General features: G+C 43.3%; 2 protein-coding genes across 2 annotated transcripts; both read right to left on the bottom strand.

Moving 5' to 3' along the window:
* Positions 1–568: 568 nt before the first annotated feature.
* acsl3b (acyl-CoA synthetase long chain family member 3b) lies at positions 569–10,804 on the bottom strand. Its single transcript, XM_047589773.1, has 15 exons — positions 10,581–10,804; positions 7,890–8,334; positions 7,133–7,310; positions 6,932–7,041; positions 6,645–6,783; positions 5,933–6,083; positions 5,650–5,773; positions 5,460–5,531; positions 4,545–4,684; positions 4,055–4,227; positions 3,859–3,933; positions 3,306–3,497; positions 3,093–3,207; positions 2,816–2,973; positions 569–2,682 (listed from the first exon to the last, which is right to left on the bottom strand). The coding sequence occupies exons 2-15, from the start codon at positions 8,238–8,240 to the stop codon at positions 2,525–2,527; spliced, it is 2,136 nt and encodes a 711-aa protein (XP_047445729.1). The 5' UTR covers positions 8,241–8,334; positions 10,581–10,804; the 3' UTR covers positions 569–2,524.
* A 5,248-nt stretch (positions 10,805–16,052) lies between these two features.
* On the bottom strand, positions 16,053–18,348 carry LOC125010811 (E3 ubiquitin-protein ligase RNF186-like). The gene has a single exon (XM_047589646.1). The coding sequence runs from the start codon at positions 18,047–18,049 to the stop codon at positions 17,258–17,260; it is 792 nt and encodes a 263-aa protein (XP_047445602.1). The 5' UTR covers positions 18,050–18,348; the 3' UTR covers positions 16,053–17,257.
* Between the last annotated feature and the right edge of the window lie 3,039 nt (positions 18,349–21,387).

Here is a 21,387-nt window from a genome sequence, read left to right as displayed (position 1 = left end):
ACACAAACTTGTTTATTTCATTACATAATCTTCAAGGCCAAATCACAAATAAATAAGGAAGGAGACACTTGCAGCAGCTCAGCTTGCAGGGCCGCTTGATGGCCACCCCCACCCCCACCCCCCCATCCTCAAACCCCAGAATAATCAAAAACAAAGGTTATTAATAAACGAACAGAAGGCTTTACACCTGTATGGTTGCAATCAACTTCAAGCCTCTCAACCTTTTAACAAAGCGCGTGAACGCAACAGGAGCGGTGGAATTTTATCTTCGCACCACCTGCCGTCTTCGCTTTGACATTAGCTCAGATCAAAGTTGTTAGTAGGACACGACGTGCGCTTTCTACAAAACGCGGGGAGTGCTTCACATTCCTAAGACCCCAGAAGACAATACGCATGTGTTGTAAGAAGGCAACTAGAAGGCCTCTAGCCAGGCAGAGAAAAAGCAGCGGGCAGCACAGGAAGCTGCAGACCTTTCACTGAAATGTTGGGATAGAGTTCTTACAGAAGGAACTGGTTCCGATAGTGTGGTTAAACTTTCACAAGCTAAAAACAACAGACAGAAGATGGGTGGAGATGTCCTGACTGTACCTTTATTAATGTGTGGCAAACAGAAAAGATGTCGGCCTTTAAAAAACAAACAAAAACAAAAAGGACCACTGACCAAACACTGTTCAATCTCCTGTCCACAAACCTAAAAAGAGAAGAAATACTGTAACTGTAGGGAGTCGCTGATGGTGTTTGGAGATGATCAGCATCAACCTGACAACCCACAAGCTCAAATGTTGTCGGATGACAGAATCCTATAGTAAGTACTGTAGTCACTTTTATATACATTGCACAAATATAATCATACAGAAATGTTACCTGCACCCTGCTTAAACATGGAGTGTGCCCATAATAAAGTATTTCTTCGGTTGTTCGAATAGAGTGCGTTTCTCCTTCCTATATCCGGGTGCTTTGGTACACTTTTCCTCATGCAGTTTCTACAACGCACAACGCCACTTTACAGTCTGAAGAAGGAACATTACAGTTTCAGCACAGCACGTTCAAAATGGGCTACATCTAGACTTTACTACGTCAGTGTCTGTCTACCATGTTTACTCCTATGATTTTCCTAACAGGCCTTCCGTTAATACGCCATGGAGGGGCCGCCGCCTGTGCGTGTTTGTCCTTCTCACATGTTCTAGTTTAAAAAATTTTTGTATAAATATTGCACATTCATTTTGTATTTCATATTTAGACGTTTTTAAAAAATAAGTAACTAGACCTATGGCAAAAAGGGAGAACGGGTACAGTTCCACTAAAAAGTAACAGGGACAGCAATCAATGACTACTAATGTAACTATTCTCTCTACAGTAAGATAAGTTCCCTTGGAGCCATCTACGTGGTGCCTTGATGATGACGGCCGCAGGAAAATGTATGTCAATGTACCAACAAAATGACCCCAGAAAGGTCCCAATGATGCCTTTTTTTTCTCTCTTAAACCACTGTTATTTGACCTCGCAGCAAGGGAGCAAAAAGGACTTAAGACTGAACTGGTTGCACTAGCTAAGTCGTTAAACACACTCAAATGTGAGAACTTTGGGAAACAGACGAGTAAGGAAGAAAAAAAAAAAAAAAAGATTTAGAAACGCTTGTAAACACAGCTTATTAAAGAACAATTAGCATAAACAAAATGGACGTTAAAAAATAAGAAAAAAAAAAAACAACACACAACAGAAATGAAATCCCCTGTGAATAATATCACCATAAAGTAACAGTAAGGAAAAGTCATTTAAAACATCTTAATGCTCAATCTCTCATGGCTTCGCAACACCGATTCCCCGTGCGGAACAGTACTCCTCGAATGGGTTTCAAAGCTAAAAAAAGAACAAACATGAACACAGCAACATACATTAAAAACAACAACAACAAAAAAAACAATAATAATAATAATAATAATAAAATCATTCAAGATAATAGAGATCCCTGCAAAGATTCCAACCTGAATGTTACTCAGAGCCCAGGAGGGATCCCCGGGTCGGGCTCACGCTACCCTGCGTCCCCGCCAGGCGTCTGCACCGCGACCGAGCTGCACTGGTGGAGCGGGAGGAGAAGCGACAGACACAGCTCGCTGACACAGATTTAGATACAAGTCTGGCCCGGCGTTTGTTTCACTTCGAGTCATGCAAAGGTCCGACTTCACGTGTAGTCATACCAACTCGTGGGGCTAAATCCATCGAAGAGGAGTGGCAAGTAAATCGCACCGCGCACGCTCGTCTGGCTCATTCGCTCTGTGACGGGCCTTTCTGCCTCTTGAAAGAAAGGCGCTAAAGCAGGGAATTTTCCCCCCCCGCTTTGATCGAAGCTGGTTGCAGGGAAGCCGAGGAGGAGGCCTGTGGTGTTTTTGTAACAATGTGTGTATGTGTGATCTGGATCTGAACTATATTTCCTCTTGACACGGTCCTGGTAGTGGCGGTTTTGAGTTCCTTGGGTATGTTTGCGAGTCTATGTGTATCTGTGTTGTCTGGAGTGTGTCGGGAGTTATTTTCCGCCGTACATCCTCTCGATGTCCTCTTGGTAGTGTGTTTTAAGTTCCTTGCGTTTCAGTTTGAACGCGTCGGTGACCAGGCCGGTCTCTGGCGTCCAGGGCTCAGCACTCAGCCGGATCTTCTTGGGGATCTCAAACCGCTCTAGTTTTGCTGGATGGAGGAGAGAAGAATCACAAGTCACAGAATGACAGATACAGTTTAGCGTCAAGTCTGGCACAAGGGATGTGAGAACTCATCGCACTACACTTCCATTGGCTGTTCTCAAGTGTTGATAAGGCTTTACCTGAGATGGCAGCCTCGGTAATAATGCGCAGGACTTCCTTCTCCATCTGGGGGCTGTTGCAGATCTCTTCCCACGTTCCCCTCACTTGCATCTGCTCCGCTAGCGCCATTAGCTGCTTGTGGTTAGGAACCACAAAGCTAATCACATAGGACTGGTCACTAGAAAGAAAAAACACACATTTTTTAGACAGGAAACAAGTAGAAGAGAAGACAAAAATGGCTTCAAATATACTCTACTATACTGAAGAGATTGAGAGGAAGTGTGTGCAGGCCTCTACCTGTTGGCATAGGCACAGATATTATCTATGAAGGGGCAGTTCTTCAGAACCGCCTCCACTTTTCCTAGAGAGACGTATTCTCCTGCCTGCAGCTTCACCAGGTCTTTCTTACGATCTGTGAGTGGAGAACGCGCGTTACAAATCCTGTCAGATTAACACGTGAAATGCTATTTTTATTATTATTATTATTATTTGTTTTTTTGGATTTTTTACCGATGATCTTCAGGCATCCGTCAGGGTGGAACTCCCCAATGTCTCCCGTGCAGAACCATCTCTGGCCCTTCTCGTCCACAAAAAAGTCCTCGTGGTTCTTGCCATCGCTTTTGTAGTAACCCATCGTGACATTGGGCCCGCCGATCAAAATCTCTCCCCGTGGGTTGGGCTTGTCTGTACTGTAGTAACCACCTGCAGGAGGAGCATGAATAAGTGCTGTTGTTTAGCAGGAAAATATGAATGTGAAGCTAGAAGAGACAACGAGAGTGGGTGGTATCGATGATAAGCGGAGACAACCTTTTCCACAACTTCCCAAAGGTTTAATCAAAGTCAAAGGAAACACTGTCTTCGGTTTAACCTCACTGAAAGTGGGCTTTGGTGAACCTGGACGGTGGCGTCATTGATGTGGGTAATATACAAGACGGTTACCTAGGCAACCAGAGCCCAGAATGTCCACTAGTGACCAACTGACGGCTACAAATCAATGGGTGATGAGCAAGTTGCTCTTACGTGGGCGGGGCTTCTGAACTGATTTTCCCGCCATGCCACTCACCTTCTTCCCAGTCCTTCAGTGTGATCTCAGAGCAAACCAGAGGAGCTCCGACCCGTCCTGTACTGTAGTCCCAAACTGAAAACACCAGCAAAAGACACAGCGTGCCGATTTTAGGTAACTGTGCCAAAACATAAAATCTGCATGTTCCCCTTTGTACTGAAAACAACCCACTCTTTCACATTCCCTCCCCTCTTACCCTCGCTGATGGTGCCAGCTCCGCAAGTCTCCGTCAGGCCGTAGCCCTGCCCCACTGGGCAGCACAGGCAGATGTTCATAAAGCGCTGAGTGGCTGCAGAGAGTGGAGCGCCGCCAGAAAGGAGCACTCGAGTGTTCCCTCCCAAGAGCGAACGCACGCGTTTGAACACCAAGCTGTGGGGAAGGAGCAGGAAAGGAACATGAATGAGGGAATGTGAAAAAAAAAAAACTATCTTTATCAAGTTAGCAGTAGATCAACATTGTCCGGATACTGACTCACACCGGAGTCAATATTACTCAATGGTTCGTATTTGCTAAAGGGTCATTCCCAAAAGCTTTTATCGTGCCGTGGTGTTAACTAGAACATTTACATCAGGAATTCTGCTGGTTTATGATTAGTCATGTAGGAACAGAGGTTAATGTTTGAATATACTAGAGGATTTTTACTGAAGGTCATGTACAGTCCATTGTGTGTTTGTCACGTGCGCTACCTGTCACAGAGAGGTGTAGTGTAGCCCTTGGAGATCTGCTCCATCTTGTAGTTGTAGGCCAGCACAAAGAGCGTCTTCTGGAACTTGCTCATCTCCTCCACTTTGGTCATAACATTCTTGTAGATTCGATCCATGATCTCCTACACGCGTCGGGCAGGAAAACACTCCGTTAACACCTCTGACATTTGAAAGCTGCTCTCTGCTCAGACTGACATTTAACAAGGCCTGAGTGTAGTATGGTAAATAAGCTCCGGTAATGTCAATCAACGAGGCCAAATCACAATTAAAAGGACCTGTGCACAGGATTCGCGGACATCTGCCAACAAATGACTTCGTCTTCCTTTTCATTAACACGAGTCCAGGGTGATCAGCTCCGAGTGCATGTGTTCACACCCAAAACTGAGATGCATCTCACACAAAGTTCTGCTGTCTATATGCACCTCAAGGCTAAGTCATAGTAGCACTGTGACCTACGCACGGATCCTACGCTGGTGCAAGACGCTAGTACGCTTTACCAGTTAATTTTATTTCTAATTTTTATTTCTACTTCCCGCTTCACTTCCTACAATAGCGACTGAAACTTTCGCCAAAATTTCATGTGAATTCCGCTGAAATTTCAACAAACGCAGAACATACAAATGTCTGTATCAAACCTCCTCAGTTAACCGATCTTTTATTAATCTAAAACAAAAAATTCAAAACATGTGGAGATGAAGAAGCAGCTAAAAATACTAAGGCAGAAACATGATACTACCAGGCAGACACACCAGTCTATGTTAACGCAAAAGCATAAACTGCAGGTAACGTGTGACCCACTGAGACGCACTATGTTCTGTTTCTACTGATAAAAATCCTACACATTGAATCTTCAGAAATGGAGTTATGGTCTTATAGTGCAAAGTTAAAAATACTTACTGGCACAGCAGCCATGAGAGTAGGTTTCAGCACACTGGTATCCCCTTTACTGCCCTTCTTTATCTTGGTGGACTGTAAAAATATTAAAAGAAAGTGGTCATTGCGCAGTAGACAACGTACATGGGTGAACTTTAACAGGGAGCAGAAGCCAAGCATTCCACTTGTTCAGCGAGCGACACACAGCACTGACCTGGTCGGCCAGCGTCTGAGGGGACGAGTAGCCGATGCGACAGCCGTGAGAGATGCACACAAGCTCTGCGCTGAGCTCTAAAACGTGGGCCAGTGGCAGGTAGCCGATATAGGTGTCATTCTCACTGCCAGCACAAAAGTAAGCAAATTAATCTCAGGAGAAACGAAAACAAAATGAGCTCTGAACTCCACATACGGAAAATGGACGAGAGGAATATTTAATACACAACAAATAAGAGAGAGGAAGCGTCAGAGAAACAGCAGCGGATCTGATGTCGACGTACTTGAGGTTAGGGATTCGCTCGGCCATGCCTGTGATGCCGGCGATGATGTTGCCATGGGAGATCATGACACCCTTGGGGATGCCTGTGGAGCCGCTGGTGTACATGATAACGGCGATGTCCGAGGGCTCTGGCTGTCTGCGTTCCACCGAGACTGTGGAGGCACAAGAGCAGAGCGCTTTCTGGTTAGAGTAGCAATGGATCACATTATTAGCTCTAATAATGCTAAGTGAGTATGAAGAAATGTTTCCTCTCTCCCCAGCTCCAAGGGCTCTAGCCATCTGTGGGTTTGAAGAATGTTTATTTTTGTTTACTGCAATTAAATAATTTGATGAGGCTTCTTTCAATTAATCTAGTAGTTGAAGTTTTGCAAGGAAACATACCTACCACTGTTTTAAATAACTACGTATTTCATGTACACGTTGCTTTATTTAAGGAGACCATTTTAGAATCATCACTGTTTATTTCCCCAGAAAAGTATATACACAAGATTTTAGTGATTCGAAGGCACTCAAACATTTGGTGCTCCACCACCATCATCACCGCACTGGGCATTTAGAAAATGATGATTTAAACTCTTGCCAGCTCCGTTGTGAACAGCACATCACAGTAATTACACATGAGAGTGTTGGCTTTGTTTTAAGCCCCCATGAGTGTACTTTCATTTTCCGGACAAAATTAGAAACCTTTTTAATCACGCCGCACAAATACTCACTGTTGTCGGGCCTGGATCCGATCTCCTTCACAGCGTCCATGTTGTAGACCATGATGCCCCTGGGGAGGTCTGGCCAGCTTGTGGGTTTACTGTCCACTACGATGATGTACTGCAGCCTCGGCACGTCACACAGAATGGCCTGGGACGGGAAGTTGAATGAAGGGGGAAGGAGGGAGAAAAGAGGGAAAATCTTAAAAATGCTCTAATGTTACAAACGATAAAAATGTACTCATCTGGCATCTTTCTTTAACTACATATAGAGACAGGTGATAATATTAAGCAGATACCTTGAGGCGGCTCTGGAGCAGATCTTTGCTTGTAATGATGTGCGTGACCTCTGTCTCGTTCAGGCCGTGAGCAATGGCCATGGGCCCCAGGGTCGCGTACAGGGTCACAACTGTTCGGTTCAATAATAGTTTAGTCGGCCGGTCATCTACAGTGTTTTTGCATGAAGATGAACAGCGTGTGAATATGCATCTGTCACTCACGTGGGAAATTGTACATGAAGCAGGCCTGTGCCGCCACAACCCACTCAGCTCTGGTCTCGCAGAAGACGGCGATGTTACACAGAGGCTTCTGATTGAGAGCTGCCAGACCGCTGCCGAAGCACTTCGCTGCCTCGTACGCTTCTTGGTACGTGAGCCAGTTATAGTTTCCGAGAATGACCTACATGCAAAGGGTTATGCAAAAAAGGTTTATGCGATTATAATGTGCAGGCTAGGGTAGCTTTGAAGCATCTTTTCAGGAACAGCATCAGTAAAATATGAACGAGTGATTACAACCATGACATTTATATGTTGGTATTAATACATGCACTGCTTTATATTACAAGAAACAATAAAAGAAACCCATGTGAGAGGTCAACAATAAAAAAATTCAGCCTACTTATGAGGCTGAATTTGACGATGCACCACGCAGGTACTGGTCAGACATCATCATTCACAGTGCAGTCAGTTAGTGCCATCTACAGGACTTTTGTGGGTATGCGCGTGGGAATTTATCCACAACACAATGGGCCAGTGACACTGCTGTTCCCCCACCCACATTCTTCACACTGTGTTCAGTGGCAGACGACAGTCTTGCACACAATCAAACGTCCAGTAATCCAACAGGTTCTAAACCTGAATGTGATGAAAGAGGCCTCCCACTGACTTGAGGGAAAGCTTTGTTCCGCAACAAACCAAACATCATGAAAAGACTAATGAAACACAATTCAAGGAGTTTAGCAGGCTCTGGTCTCTTTACCTTTTTGAAGACCTTGCCGTTTGGCTGGATTTCGTCCTCCTCACTAAGCACCTCCCGGGTGCCAAGACAATCTCTGTGTGGAAAGCTCCTCGCAGCATACTCAAACATTTTGTCCAGGGTGTCCACTCCGGGGTGCTGCCACGCTGCCAGCTTTGCTTGACTGTTGATGGCTCTGTAAGGCCCCGCGAGGTGCCCACTAACCGAACGCGCCTTTATCCGACGGGCTCGTTCCAAATTGCTACCGGCTCCAGAGAAGAAGTACCAGGGTATGAACGTGATGACGGAGTAGACCCAGACCACAGAGCGGAAAACCTGCAGCAGCAGGGGATTCATGTCCTCCTTCAACTTCATCTTGGAGGACGAAGTTGGCGCTGCAGTTGGTTAAAGCTCGAAGGGCAACAGCGCTCTGTGCTTGTCTCTGATTTGTGCTGGAAGTCAACAAGACCTGTAAGGCAGAGACAAAATTTTAGAGGAATAGTGTGGAATAAAGATGCATCAGCACATTATAAAATATCAAGCAGCAGCAAATGTGTGTAACGGCCTCCACGTAAATGAATCCCTGCATGCATGAAAACCATCTCTGCCTATTCTTAGGCTGTTTCTCAGTCAGCATTGTTTCTCTCATGAGACCAGCTGACCCTGCTGCACAGAGGACGACCTTACAGAGGAATCATGATGCTACGACACCTAATCAAGATTTAACAAAGGAGCTCACTCGCTTTGTTAATCAACTGATTAGAAAACAAAGAACGCTCTGTGAAGATTTGCTGCGTTCCACTCATTTTTTTGACTTTTTCGGTTGTTTGTCAACCAAGATAATTCAGATCCAGACATTTCTCATTTTAAAAACAAAGAAAAATAACTGTGAGATAACCTGATGATGGGAACGATTGTCAGCTTCAGCATTACGTTAAAAATGCAGATAATCTACGGCAAAAAAGCTCTGGTACCGCTGCAAAAGACCATTGTTAATTTTTAGAGCGACGAGTCGAGGTGGTGGTTAAGTCAGAGGACACCACCTCGCCCACCTCTTCTTCTCTAATTTTCTGGAATTATCCACAGTACTCTGTACTTACACCACCAGATAGTTTTCAACAGAATTTTACCATGTGCTTTACTCATTACTGCTCTGGGTTGTTTGGCCATGCCACAAAAACCTCTGAATCTACTCCAGCAGCCTCAGCTATTTGTAGTGCGCGCTTCAGTCCAGAGGGCAATTTACAGCGTGGCTCTTTAGCCCCTGAGACAGGCCATGATGGAAGATGCGGCAGTGATTTATTCCTCAGCTCACACGGAGAGGCCCGGAGGTCACGTCTGAGGTTTGACATGTCCCGGACCAGCTAAAGTAACAGTACCGAGAAGAATTTAACACTGAGGTGGGCCGAAGCTGGTGGTTAGCAAACACAAGCTGCTAGAATAGATGGTCAGCAAGACGTTCAGTTAAGACCGAGATTCCTCAGTTACTGTAACAGCCAACTAGGTTACACATCGAGTGCTGGACTCAGGTCATCTATGCACCACACTACTGGGTGGTTTAGGACCATGACACGATGGCCAGTGAAACCCTGCACTGCAGAGGCCAACACCACTTTCACTGTGATGTCAAAGCAGAAAGCAGACGTTCTGATGTGTCCACATGGATGTGTTACACTTCCTCTTCTGGATACTGAAGTCACATGACTTGAGAGCTTAAAAAACTTTAAGGACACAGACTCTTCTGCCCCTATCTACCATTTCAGTACATATTTGTAAATCGCTGGTGAAAAACTTAACTTCTCTTCCCTCTGTAAATTTAAAAAAATTGTTAAAACAGCAAAAACTCAAGTCCAACCCCAAACCCCCTTTCAGTTATTATTAATGTAATGAAACTATAGAGTGAACAAGTCTTACCTGTTAAACCAGGAGCTGTCATTAAATTGCTCACTCAGTTTGCTTTTACTACTCGTAATACAGGTTCAATCATTGTGCACGTCACTTTGAATGAAGCAGACACTCCCTCTACTCGTTAATGTTTCAACAACTCAATCACATTGACGCCAAGACAGTAGGACGGTGGGGATAGTGGGAGAACAGTGGGAGAATACTACTTCCTCTTCCATGATTTAAATCTGGTGACCGTCTCATTATTACCCTTGCTCATCTTTTTTTTTTTTTTTTTTGCCTGTACTATTTTAAATATTTGTCTGCTTGACTGTTTCTTATCTTTCTGTGAAGCGTCACATGCAAGATAGGTGTCCTATCATTGATTTCAAGTGACCTTATCTCAAAAGGTATCGCCATCAACGTTGACAAAATCACAACACACAATGCAACACGACAGAATTTTGCTATGCGATGCTTTCACGTGCTAAGCCGATCGTTTATATTTTAATCAGATCCTGTCGTGCATGCTTTCAGCGTTCAGTGTGCATGTCTTAAGCGGAGAAAGGCTAGCCCCGAGGTTAGCAGCAGCTAGCGGGCTGCTAGCATTTAGCTTCTGCTCGCCACTGCAGTTGTTGTTAGCTGGTAAAAAAACATTTCACGCATTTAAATTAATTTGGAGAATTGAAAGGCGACGGGGCACACATCGCGCTGCACACCAAACGTGTGGAAAAATAAAGACGAAGAGGCTGTGTGGAGCAAAGCGGTCGCCAACAGCCCCCCCTTCCCCCTTTCCCCCTCATCAACATCTGCAAAGCAACACATTCTCACCTCTTCTTTTTCAACCGCTGCGCATGAGCCGCTGTGGAGTGGTCTCGAGTGTATTTTATCCTCGTGACCAAAGCTCTGACGGGATACTGACTCAGTCTGTTAACACGGCATGAGTGGTTGTGACTTACGGCTGTATATCTGTCAGAAAATGAACATAAAAATTAAAATCTGAGCATCACCGGGCCACCGAGACCAACCCGGAAGCTGCGAAGTGACGTCCCCGCGCTTCTGCGCAGCGATTGGAGCGTTGCAGGTGGCGCGTGCTTGGGACAGCCGGGACGTCAGAGGGGTTACTAGCGGGCACAGATGTCTGTATGTCTGTCTGTCCACCCACCTACCTTCACTATCAGGTTTGAACGCGGGAAACGTGCGACTCACCTGGTGTTAGTTTTGTGTTTTATTTCTACGTCTGCAAGGAGGAGCGACGGAAGGCGCCCAGGTGTGCGAAGGAGACAATACTGTGAGCAACCTAAAGCGTGCATAAAGCGATTAATAGTACCACAGCTGTGCGGAACAGTTTGCATTTGCCAATTTTACGAAACATGGCGGCTCTTTGGAGCATGTATTGATTACAAAAACTTGCCTCTTACTTTTCTATTTTAGCCGGCAACGAACCACAGCAGTTTGCATTGCAAAAAACTTTCTAGGTTTGTGGGTGGCAGGCTATGTTTTTAAATACTCATATGAATTTTTATCAATTAATATGGACAGGCTGTTTTGTTACAAATAATTCACAAAATGGTTTATCAAAGACAAAAAAGGGACAATATTGCTGTATACCCAACAAAACAGCCTACAGAAAATATAATTTCAAGGGAAACCTTAGAACCAGTAAACTACACAGGATCAAATGTAATCCTAGTTTAAATTGTATTGTTTGTGTCGCTTATTCAGATATACTGAGTGGGCATAAAAGGTGCCTCTTTGAAAAAAAAAAAAAATTAACTTTTACTAATTAAGTTGATCAGCCACAACATTAAAACTGCCAACCTGTTAAGCGAATAGCACTGATGATCTCATTACAATGTGAAATTCCTCTGAGAAGCTTTGGTCCTGGCATTTATGTGGATGTGTGACAACTCGAAACACCATCGGAAACGTTGTTGCAGACCAAGCACCCTTACAAAAGCAACAACAAGGGCGTATCCCTGGCATCCTGGTGCCATATGTTCCCCGTCCATGTGACGTAAAAGAAAACATGATACATCAGATAAGGCCACCATCTTCCATTGCTCTGTCCACTCCAGTTCTGATGGTCTTATGTCCATTGTAGACATTATTGGCAGTAGACAGAGGTCCAGAGGTTACTTTTTTGTGACACCTTTTTTTTTTAGATAAACTGGGATGTACTGTTTGTTCTGACACATTAACTTTCAGCTATTTGAGCTACAGTAACTCATCTGTAGGATCAGATCTGCCCTGTTGCCAGTTCACTGCTTGTTCTTCCTTGGACCATTTTTTTAAAAAAAATGTATATGTAGGAACAACTGCAGACAGTGAACATCCCACAAGTGCTGCAGTTTTTTTGGAGATGCTCTGACCCTGTCATCAGAGGATCAGTTTCTGGTGAAGTTTGTAGGTAGTGAAAATTTCCCATATCTGTCTCACCACAGTTTTTGGCCATAGCCCATTGCTTATATGACTGTACTTCTCCTTCAGCGAGTCCCTTCTGGTCTTTTCTGATCCGCTTACAGTAAGGTATATGTTTGGACACTAACACATTTTCAGTCATTTTAGCCGTTTACCAGAACATACTAAAGTCAGTTATATAATCCATCCGGGCTTAAAATGCAGACTTAAATTTGATTATTGGTATTTAAATTCAAAGTCTTCTGTCTGTGTTTGTCTTGGGTAATGATATGTCACCTGCTGGCAATTCTCCTTTACTTTGCTGGATGTTGCAGCGAGGTTTTTCTTCTGTTGTCTTCAGGCCGTTTTTGTGTTGCAGAGCTCACATCTGCATTATATTTGTTCCCATAATATCCCAAACTGTTGATTTAATGTGGATTTGTTCTGTTTTTGCAGCCTCAGGATGATCTGGCCCACTTATATCGATACCTCCTTTATGTTGCATGTTCAAATTCAATGCTTGGGAACAACTCGAGACATTTTATGCATTTAATTGAATGCCAGGTGTTGGTTATTGTTATAATTCCTAAACTTTTCCTCTAATATTGATGCAAACGTCCTCAAATTAGAGCTAATAGTCTGCATGCATTACACACGTGTAAGAGAAATCTGTTTTGGTAAACTGCCATAATAAAGAAAAATGTTTCAGTTTGTCAGAAATGGATCTATTTCTGTGTATATTCTGTCATTTGAGATCCAGAATATGACGATGAGGGAGAAGAGGATGATCCATGTGGAGAAGGGCTGGGGAACCCACGTATAAAATATTATCATGATACTCAAATTAAGCCACAATGTGCTAATGTTGACATACTGAACAATTTGTGTTATGTTTATATTGAAAAGACTCAATAGCACCATCTAGTGGACTTGTCAGCATACACCATAGATTGTTGAGGAGAAGCTGCAGTCGTCCAAGAAGCTCATGACAGAAAAAAATAGTTTTAATTCTCTGTTGTGGAATCATCTTACAGAGCTGTGTACAACAATGTATTGATGAGAAGCTGCTAACTTGACAGCAGTTGCATTAAACTATCAGTGTATTTGAGTACCCAAAAAAATAAATCTCGTGCTGATTTGTTTAACAGGTTTGTGTGTGTGACTGGGAAGAGAAACATGAATATAGAAGCAATGAACAAATGCAGCGGCTTCCCTGCGTTCTCACTTTTACACAGCAGAGGGAGTCACTGTGGGTTTGTTTCTTGATGGCAGCACACTGCCCTCTTTCATGCTGTTTGTTTCAACTTGGCAGAGAGAAGATTCAGCACGGGCGACTGTGTGTGAGACAGAAACAGCGGACAAACAAAAGAGGAAAGTCTTCTCTGACGTCCCAACAGCAACACAATGCCATCTAGGTAAGCTGTGCGCGACGCATCGACCCTGGACATTGATCCCACCTCGGCGGTCTCTGGAGTTTTGCCATGCCTTTTAGGCCATATGTCTTTACATGCATACACTGACACGCCCTTGCCACCGCGTACACACACACACACATATCCTCACAAGCACGTGGTCACATGACGGGCCAAAGTGCGCAGAGGGGTGATAATCGCTCTCCTCGGGCTATGTCTTTGAGGTCATGGCGGGACGCAAACCATCAGAGGGCAGATGTTACAAGTAAAGGGAACACTTTCATCTCTTCTGTGAAATCCGTGTGTCCAATCTGATAATGACACAAAGACACACTTTGCACTCACTTAAAGCAAAACGCAGGAAACGAGGAAATGTATCCTGCAACTGTCTGTTACTCTGCGACCCCTTCTCTTTTGACACCGTGCACGGTGGCTGATGGCTGCTCTCCGGGGACAGCGCTGGGACATGTGACTCAGGCTTTCTCGAAATTATGCGTTTTTACTACCTTTTGAAAAGACACCAAACAACCCCAAACTTAGAAACTGACGACAAATCTGTGATTTTTTGCCGATTTAATTTTTAATTAAAACAGATAAACTAATAACTTTTGGACCCCTGGCTCATTATGAAGCCCCCTGGCATCCAGTTGGACTTATAGGGGTTAGGTGGGGTTAGTTTTTTTGTGGGGGATTAGGGAACAAAAGGATCCTTCTCTGTCATCAAAGAGGATCTGCTCTAAACTCATCCCCTCCTCTGTGGCGACAGCTTTTTATTTTTCGGGGATTGATGGCTGCGGGGAGGGGGGCAGTGGAGGAGGGTGGGGACATGGTGGGAGAGTTTGATGGCAGGGGATGCAGATTTCAAAGTAATCTTTAACTTTAAGCCCTGCAGTCCCCATGAAATGAAGTCCTCTGCCTCAGACACAGTGTTGCCTATGGCTCCCCGTGGAAGCCTGCCACCCCTCCTCTTTTTTTTTTTTTTTTTTTTTTTTTTTCTCAAGCTTTGGTTTCATGGTGGCATTTAAGTGGCATTACTCACTGGCTGGACGACCAAATGAAGGAGCCCCTTTGAGGGAACCTGAAAGAGACAGATTTTAACTCCTAAAACCAGTGTCGCCTCTTAAAACAACACTAAGTGGATATAAATGCCTGCTGAGTTCATGAGATTGAGCACATACCCAAACCAAACAGAGACATCTTGTTGACCATAACTGATGGAATAACCCCAGTGTATTTACAACATGAATGTGTTATTATTCCTGTTATAATGTGACACTAGGGTGCGGGGCCTAATTGTATGTCAAGCAAATCCACACAATTCTATTTGTATTCAACACTTCCCTAACAACTTTAAAGTGATCCAGGCTTTGACCAAGTAGTTGTGGAGTTTATGTATTCTTGCTGTTTTATATGACTCGGCAAAGCAAAGTTAAGGCCGTCAGATGATTGAAAACCCCTAGGAGGTCATCTACACTTCCATTGTGTCGTTACTTTACAACACTACTTATTTGGGCCCCCTACCCCAAAGTTATTTCTCTCATCTTGTGAAGTGCTCAAACCCCCTTGGGGTCACTGACATGGGATCCCCCGCTGGCCCGCTCCACCGCGGGGAGTCAGTGTAATCACATAGAGGTAGTTATGAGGTAAACAGGTTCTGTCACCAGCACAATGGGCCATGCCGTTAGGAATTATGCTAGCACAGCAAATGATGATGAATCACTCACACAGCAACTGTTTGACAAAATGCCAAAGACAAAGCTAAAACAAAGGCAATGGACTTGTTGGTCCATAGTTTCGTCACGTTTCCAAGTTGTTTCTTCAGTCCTGGAGAAGTTCTGAAAAAAGCTATTTGGACAAACAGAGCATATGCACACATGCTCATACTGCACCCTGCTATGCTGTCATTTTAAAGGGTTACGTGTCTTGTAGTAGAATGGATGTAACACCCCGAGGCATGATTGTCATTTTGTCATTAGTGGAAGAAAAACATAAAACATTTACCTCAGAAATATGAGCAATACCGGATAAAAAAAAAACACAAGCCCTACATTTCAAACTGGAATGTGTAAATATGTGCAAATATTATCATTAAAAAGTGGAAAAACAGTCTCTGTCAGTTTCTGTTTTTATATGTTGTGCTATTGGATCTTCATTGATGCACTGATATCAGAGCTGCATTTAAATACTGTAACTGACTGAAGCAGAGCTGATTTTACAAAAGCCTATGCACAACAGTAGGCTGTGTGATATAAGAAATCATAAAAAGGAAATCAAATCAGAACTTTTGTCCTTTCATTTATTAACCTTTGCGGTGCAGCTGATAACCAGTGTAACACATTTCAGAAAAAGTAGAAAAAAAGTGTATACATGCCAGTGTTTGTGAGGGCTTTTTTTTCCCATAAAAAAACAAACAAAATTTTAAAAATTTTCAATAATCTACACTTTTTATTGGGGGGATTATTAGAGGAAATGTCAATGAGCAGTAGCAACATTGATTTTGATCATTTATTTATTTTGTGGTGTCAGATTTAAAAATACAGCACCCACTAAAACTCATAACAACCCATTAAAACATTGAATGAATCAATCAAGTCACAACTTTTGTCCCATTACTTATCAACCTTTGCATTACAGCTGATGACCAGCTGATGACACATTTCAGAAAAAAAAATATACGTGCACACACCCTTTTATAACTGGGCAGTGACAGTGCTTGTCTTCGTCTAGCAACTCTGATTGTCTCCAAACGAATGTCTTTTAAGATTTTTCAAACATATTCTTGTCTGTGTGCTACTACATGAGTCGTGAATGAATGACACCACAGACAGCTCAGAATACACAATACAGTACTTGGTGTTTGAAGGTTTCACTCAGGTGAGGGTCACAAAGAATATTAACACGGAACACAGACAAGACAAGTGGAGAACATATGGCTCAGCAATAACATCAAAAGTATCACATCCTACTAAAAGTAGTGAGAAGATGAAGAGAAAACGGATCAGGGAGGCCAAGATGGCAGCATTAAGTACATCTTGCAAGTAGTGGTTGGTTCCGACATGTGACGTCTCTTGTCATGACATCGATCTAGAGCACACATTCAAATCGACAACAGCTTCAGCAATGAAAGTGCAACGTTTTAGAATAATTCAGCCAGAGTTTAGACCTAAAATATGTACCTTACCTAAAACCTAATTTAACCTAAATATGTGGTGTAACCCGCACAGGTGATGCCCTCACACCTGGAAAGATGGAACATTCTCACAATAGTGGGGAGACTTTTCGTGTGAGTGCTGTCTTTTTTCTGTCAAGTGTCACACTGGTTTTCAGAGGCATTGCATAGTTTGTGTTTTTATGATTATGTCTGGTGGTTGTATTCTAGGTTTCTGCGATGTAAAGTCATCTCACAGGGGTCTGTCTTTATATTCATTTTACTTTAGAATTTCTTATGAAGAAGAAAAAAACACAAAATGGAAATACTTGAGTCAAGTACAACTACTAGTACTGTACAAATGTACAGTACAGGGAAAGCAGAAAGTATAATAATACTGTATGGATGTGTCCCAGAAAACCAGATGGAAATATTCTATGTTTGTGTACACAACTGTGGTGTTGTTGTCTTCCGGGTAAATAAATAAACAACATTCACTTTCAAATTTCTACTGAGGCCAAATTGAATTTGTGTACCCCAGGAACACATTACAGGCTATTAGATGTGAGGGAACTGAGGTTGCTCGCCTCAGGTTCAGTCCGATACTTCAGCAAACACGTTAACCAAGTCAGGATAATGGAGAACAGGGCGAGGACGCTGGCGGTGAGCAGGCACAGGACGACCGGTGGCGCCATGCGGTGGTGCACAAAGATGAGGCCCAGAAATAAGAGCACCACGGTGGAGAGGAAGGAGACGATGGCGCACACGCAGAGGCTCAACGCAACATGTGCGCAAGTGTCGCAGCTGTCGTTTGTCTCTTGGGAGGAAGAGACGCTGGCACCCGTTCGTTCTTCTGACCCGTTCACGCGTTGCACTTTAACCGGCAGCGCTTCAGTCAGCGGGGCGTTATCCGGGAGGTTGCGAACGCGGTATTCTGGCACCGGGGTCCGGTGTCGACACACGGGGCAGCCGATTCTCCATCCGCCGCCCTCTCGGAGGTGCAAGGTTTCGAGGCACTCCTGGCAGAAGGTGTGGGAACAGCTCAGCAGTTTGGGGCGACGTCGGTCCAAGTCGAAGTAGTTGTAGCATATTTTGCACTCGTACTCGTCACCGGGGAGCGAGTCGGTCGCGTCAGGCACGCCTCCGCCGCTGACCGCCTCCGCCATGTTCGGTCTTATAACGCTGTGTAAAAACAGATCTATCTGAGGGGCGCCGATCAAAATTTCACCACATAACAAAGCATCCCGAGAGGAAACAACAAGTTCTCGGTGTGCGTTCCCCCGGTGTGACTCAGTCCCGGTAGCACTCTTGGCTCCATCCGGTTCACAGAACAGACGCATAACCACCTGGAGCGCACCCCGTAGAGCAGACGAGGCTCCATCACGATCATACCAGAACTAACCGTTTAGAGAGAGAGAGAGAATCCAGTGCATAGACTTGTTCAAATTGATTTTCCAATTTGGTGTCTGTCACCTGCTCGATTTGTCACAAGCGCAGGTCATGTGTATAAGGTGGATTTAATCGGCCTATTTAGGCGTATAATTAGAATTTAGCGCCTGCGGTGACAGGAAAGGGCACCCTGGTTTGTCCCTCTGAATTTCAGCACCACAGGCCGTGGACAGCGCCGCGTTGTGACACCTTCCGCTGCATCCCAGCACGGAGAGAAAGAGGCTAAATATTTTCTATCTTATCCTTCTGAGGTCCATGTTCAACTTCAAAAAATATATCTCATTCTGCAGGACATACAGCTGGAAACGTTAATAAAGTAACGGATTCTTCAACCAGCTTTTTAGTGGGTTTTAGAGGTCTTTGAGGTGTTATTTGTTTTGTTTTTTTGGATTTTTGTGTTAAAAATTACGTATGTCTACATGTTACTCCCTGCTGCCAAGCCAACAAATGGCTCAAATACGCATGTATGACACTGTTAAACGCAAAGGCGTTATGTCCTTCAGAAGCGTGAACGTCACCATGCCACATCAGTGGATATTGCTTTATAATGTGTTTGTGAAAGCAGAAATTATTTTTTTAAAAAACAAATCCCCTGCAAGGAAATCGATCCTGTGGAGCTGTCAAACGTCCAAAAGCATGCCAAACCTTGTTCCCAATCAGACACCCTCTTCTTTTTGATTGACTGCTGAGGATTAAACGTCTCTCTTCTACACTGACAGCATGACGTGGAGACAGTAGGTTCTGCGTGATGTCACAAATGCACAATTTTCCAGAACCGCACTAAAACTATATATTCTTGATGTAGGATGTGACAAAAACATGCTGAGAATGAACTACAGGGAGAATGAACTGCACGTCAGTGCCCATACATTGAGCTACCATGTGCCCTCTTGTGGTTAAATATATGATAGTGCAGAGTTGGACAGTCATGAAAATTAAAAGATTTTAGTTGAAATTATTCAGTAGTAATGTAATATGATCAAATGGTAAATATAGCCTGTATTTTTGTAATGTATATACAAAAATATATATTTTATATATATTTGACACTTTACACTTTTGAAGTCCTACCAGCCCCTTGTCTTTTCTTTTTCGTTTTTTCTTTACTTTTTCTTTTTTTTATGAGCTAAGAAGCCGGATATAACCGCTGTAACTATAATTGATGCATCATAGCTGGATTTAATTTCTGCTGCATCAGATCAAAAGAGTTCCAGGATTTTTCTTTGAGCACATGATATTGATCTTGTGTTAAAAAATGTTAAAAAACACCAGTTACTCTCTAATTAAAGCTTTCACTGTTTCAGTTTTCTGACTAAAGCATATATATATTTAGTGTGCTTTTCTAAATCTTTCTGTGGCTTGATATTGGGCACATAGAGACGTCTGGGATTGTTTTACAAAACCTCTTCCAGGTCTCCATTGTCTTTTTTTTAGACTTACAGATGAAGAATTTCATTATTCAGGTAGAAACTTGCCATATTGAATGTGTTTTTTTGGCTATACCTGTGAGCCAGAAAATGAAACGGACACAGAATATTTGATCCTTGAGAATACAGTATGTAACAATTAACAAATAGGATTGGACACATATTGTTTGATTTCAAAGCGAACGGTCCCACATCATCTGTTGCATAGTTGCTTGTCATTGAGCCCTGACCTTTTATTTTTTAACCTATTATCACACTAAGATGGATTTATCTCTCAGATCTCAACTCAAACTGCAGAGCGTTCTCATGTGGAAGCAGGACATCCACTCAAACGTGTTTTGACAACACCATGTAACATGACGTTTCTCCCCTCACACACACAAACACATTGTAGCGGAGGCACACTGTAATGCAGGGAAGATAAGAATCTTACTGGAGGTGACACTAAATGTGCATCATGGGACCATAAACTGTTGACTCTGGTTCTGGTCCGTATTTGCTGATTTATTAAAGCAGCCCTGCATGCCCAGAGGCTGTGTGCTTAACAAATGCTCCGTTTCTCTTTTTGTTTGTCCTGCTTCACCTGGGTTCACCGCATAGGTCTTTGTCGTGTTAACTGCAGCCCAGTTTGAGGTCCCACTGAAGTGTTGTGGGTCACATATATTTGATAAGATCAAACACATCAGAAAAACACTGCCTCTTTTGGCAGCACCTTGTACCGCTAACATCCCAGGGCTACTAATCACGGAGTGGATTTCCCTGTCCCCGAGCTGCAGCGTTTCTTGAGATGCTTATCTGGTCCGTGGCTCTGCCATTCTTCTAATCCGTTTCTACCTTTCCAAACAATGTGATGCGGAGTCTTTTTAAACTGTCGTCACTGAGCTGCTGCAGTTTAGCGCTGACAAAACATCAAACAAAACTGATCATGTAACGGAAATTAAAATAAAATCTGATGCAGTTTGTGTCATCCCAGGTGTTATTAACTCTATCCAGTGTTAACATAGAACATGGAGTGTGTTGCATTTAGATTTAAAAAAATAAAAATAAATAGAAAATGTATTCCTTTATGACTAAAGAGAAAACCTGTTGAATGTCGACACAAATGTGTTTACATTGTTTAAAACTTAATTTAGAAACTGTCTGCACAATGTGACTAAGAATCTAGATGGAGCATTGTTTCCAAAGCTACAATAATTGTAAAACAGAAAAGAAGAAGAAGAAGAAGCCTGACCAGGAGATTCAATTGCATATGGGGAACAATAAAAGTTAAACACATGCTGTTTTGCAGATGACTGTTGTTTTAACACACCCAAACCAATGAATAGCCAATAAATAATTCAAATTCAAGTTACCAAGGTATGCCATCACTCCACTTGTCAGTCAGAGTTAGCTATATTTGTTTCCTCCTCTTCTTTTCAGGGTATGAGTTTGATTTTAAAGATGAATTGAAGCTTGTGAGTTCGCTCCCTATAACTCATTCTCAGGCAGTGACGCTTCGGCGTTTTCATTTGTTTTTCATTATCTAGATTTGATCTGATGTTGTGGTAGCCATGAATCTTGAGAAGTGTTGTAAGTGGCTCTAGAGAGAATATTAATCTTCCAGCTACGCGGTATGCAGGCCCTTATCGCTCGATCAAAACTCCCCATGGCTTATAAGGCTGACTTTATCTTCAGTGGGGACATATCGAGCGACTGTGTTCTGTTAATGTGTATAATTCAGAAAAATACCCTCAAAAGCCCTCGTCTTATTCTGAGCGCACACGCCTATAAAATCCAACATGCTATTTCTTTCCGTGGCCATT

The sequence above is a fragment of the Mugil cephalus genome, chromosome 7, assembly GCF_022458985.1.
Source record: "Mugil cephalus isolate CIBA_MC_2020 chromosome 7, CIBA_Mcephalus_1.1, whole genome shotgun sequence".
Lineage (NCBI taxonomy): Eukaryota > Metazoa > Chordata > Actinopteri > Mugiliformes > Mugilidae > Mugil > Mugil cephalus.
The sequence above is the reverse complement of the archived record's forward strand: the minus strand, read 5'-3'. Positions and strand labels throughout refer to the sequence as shown.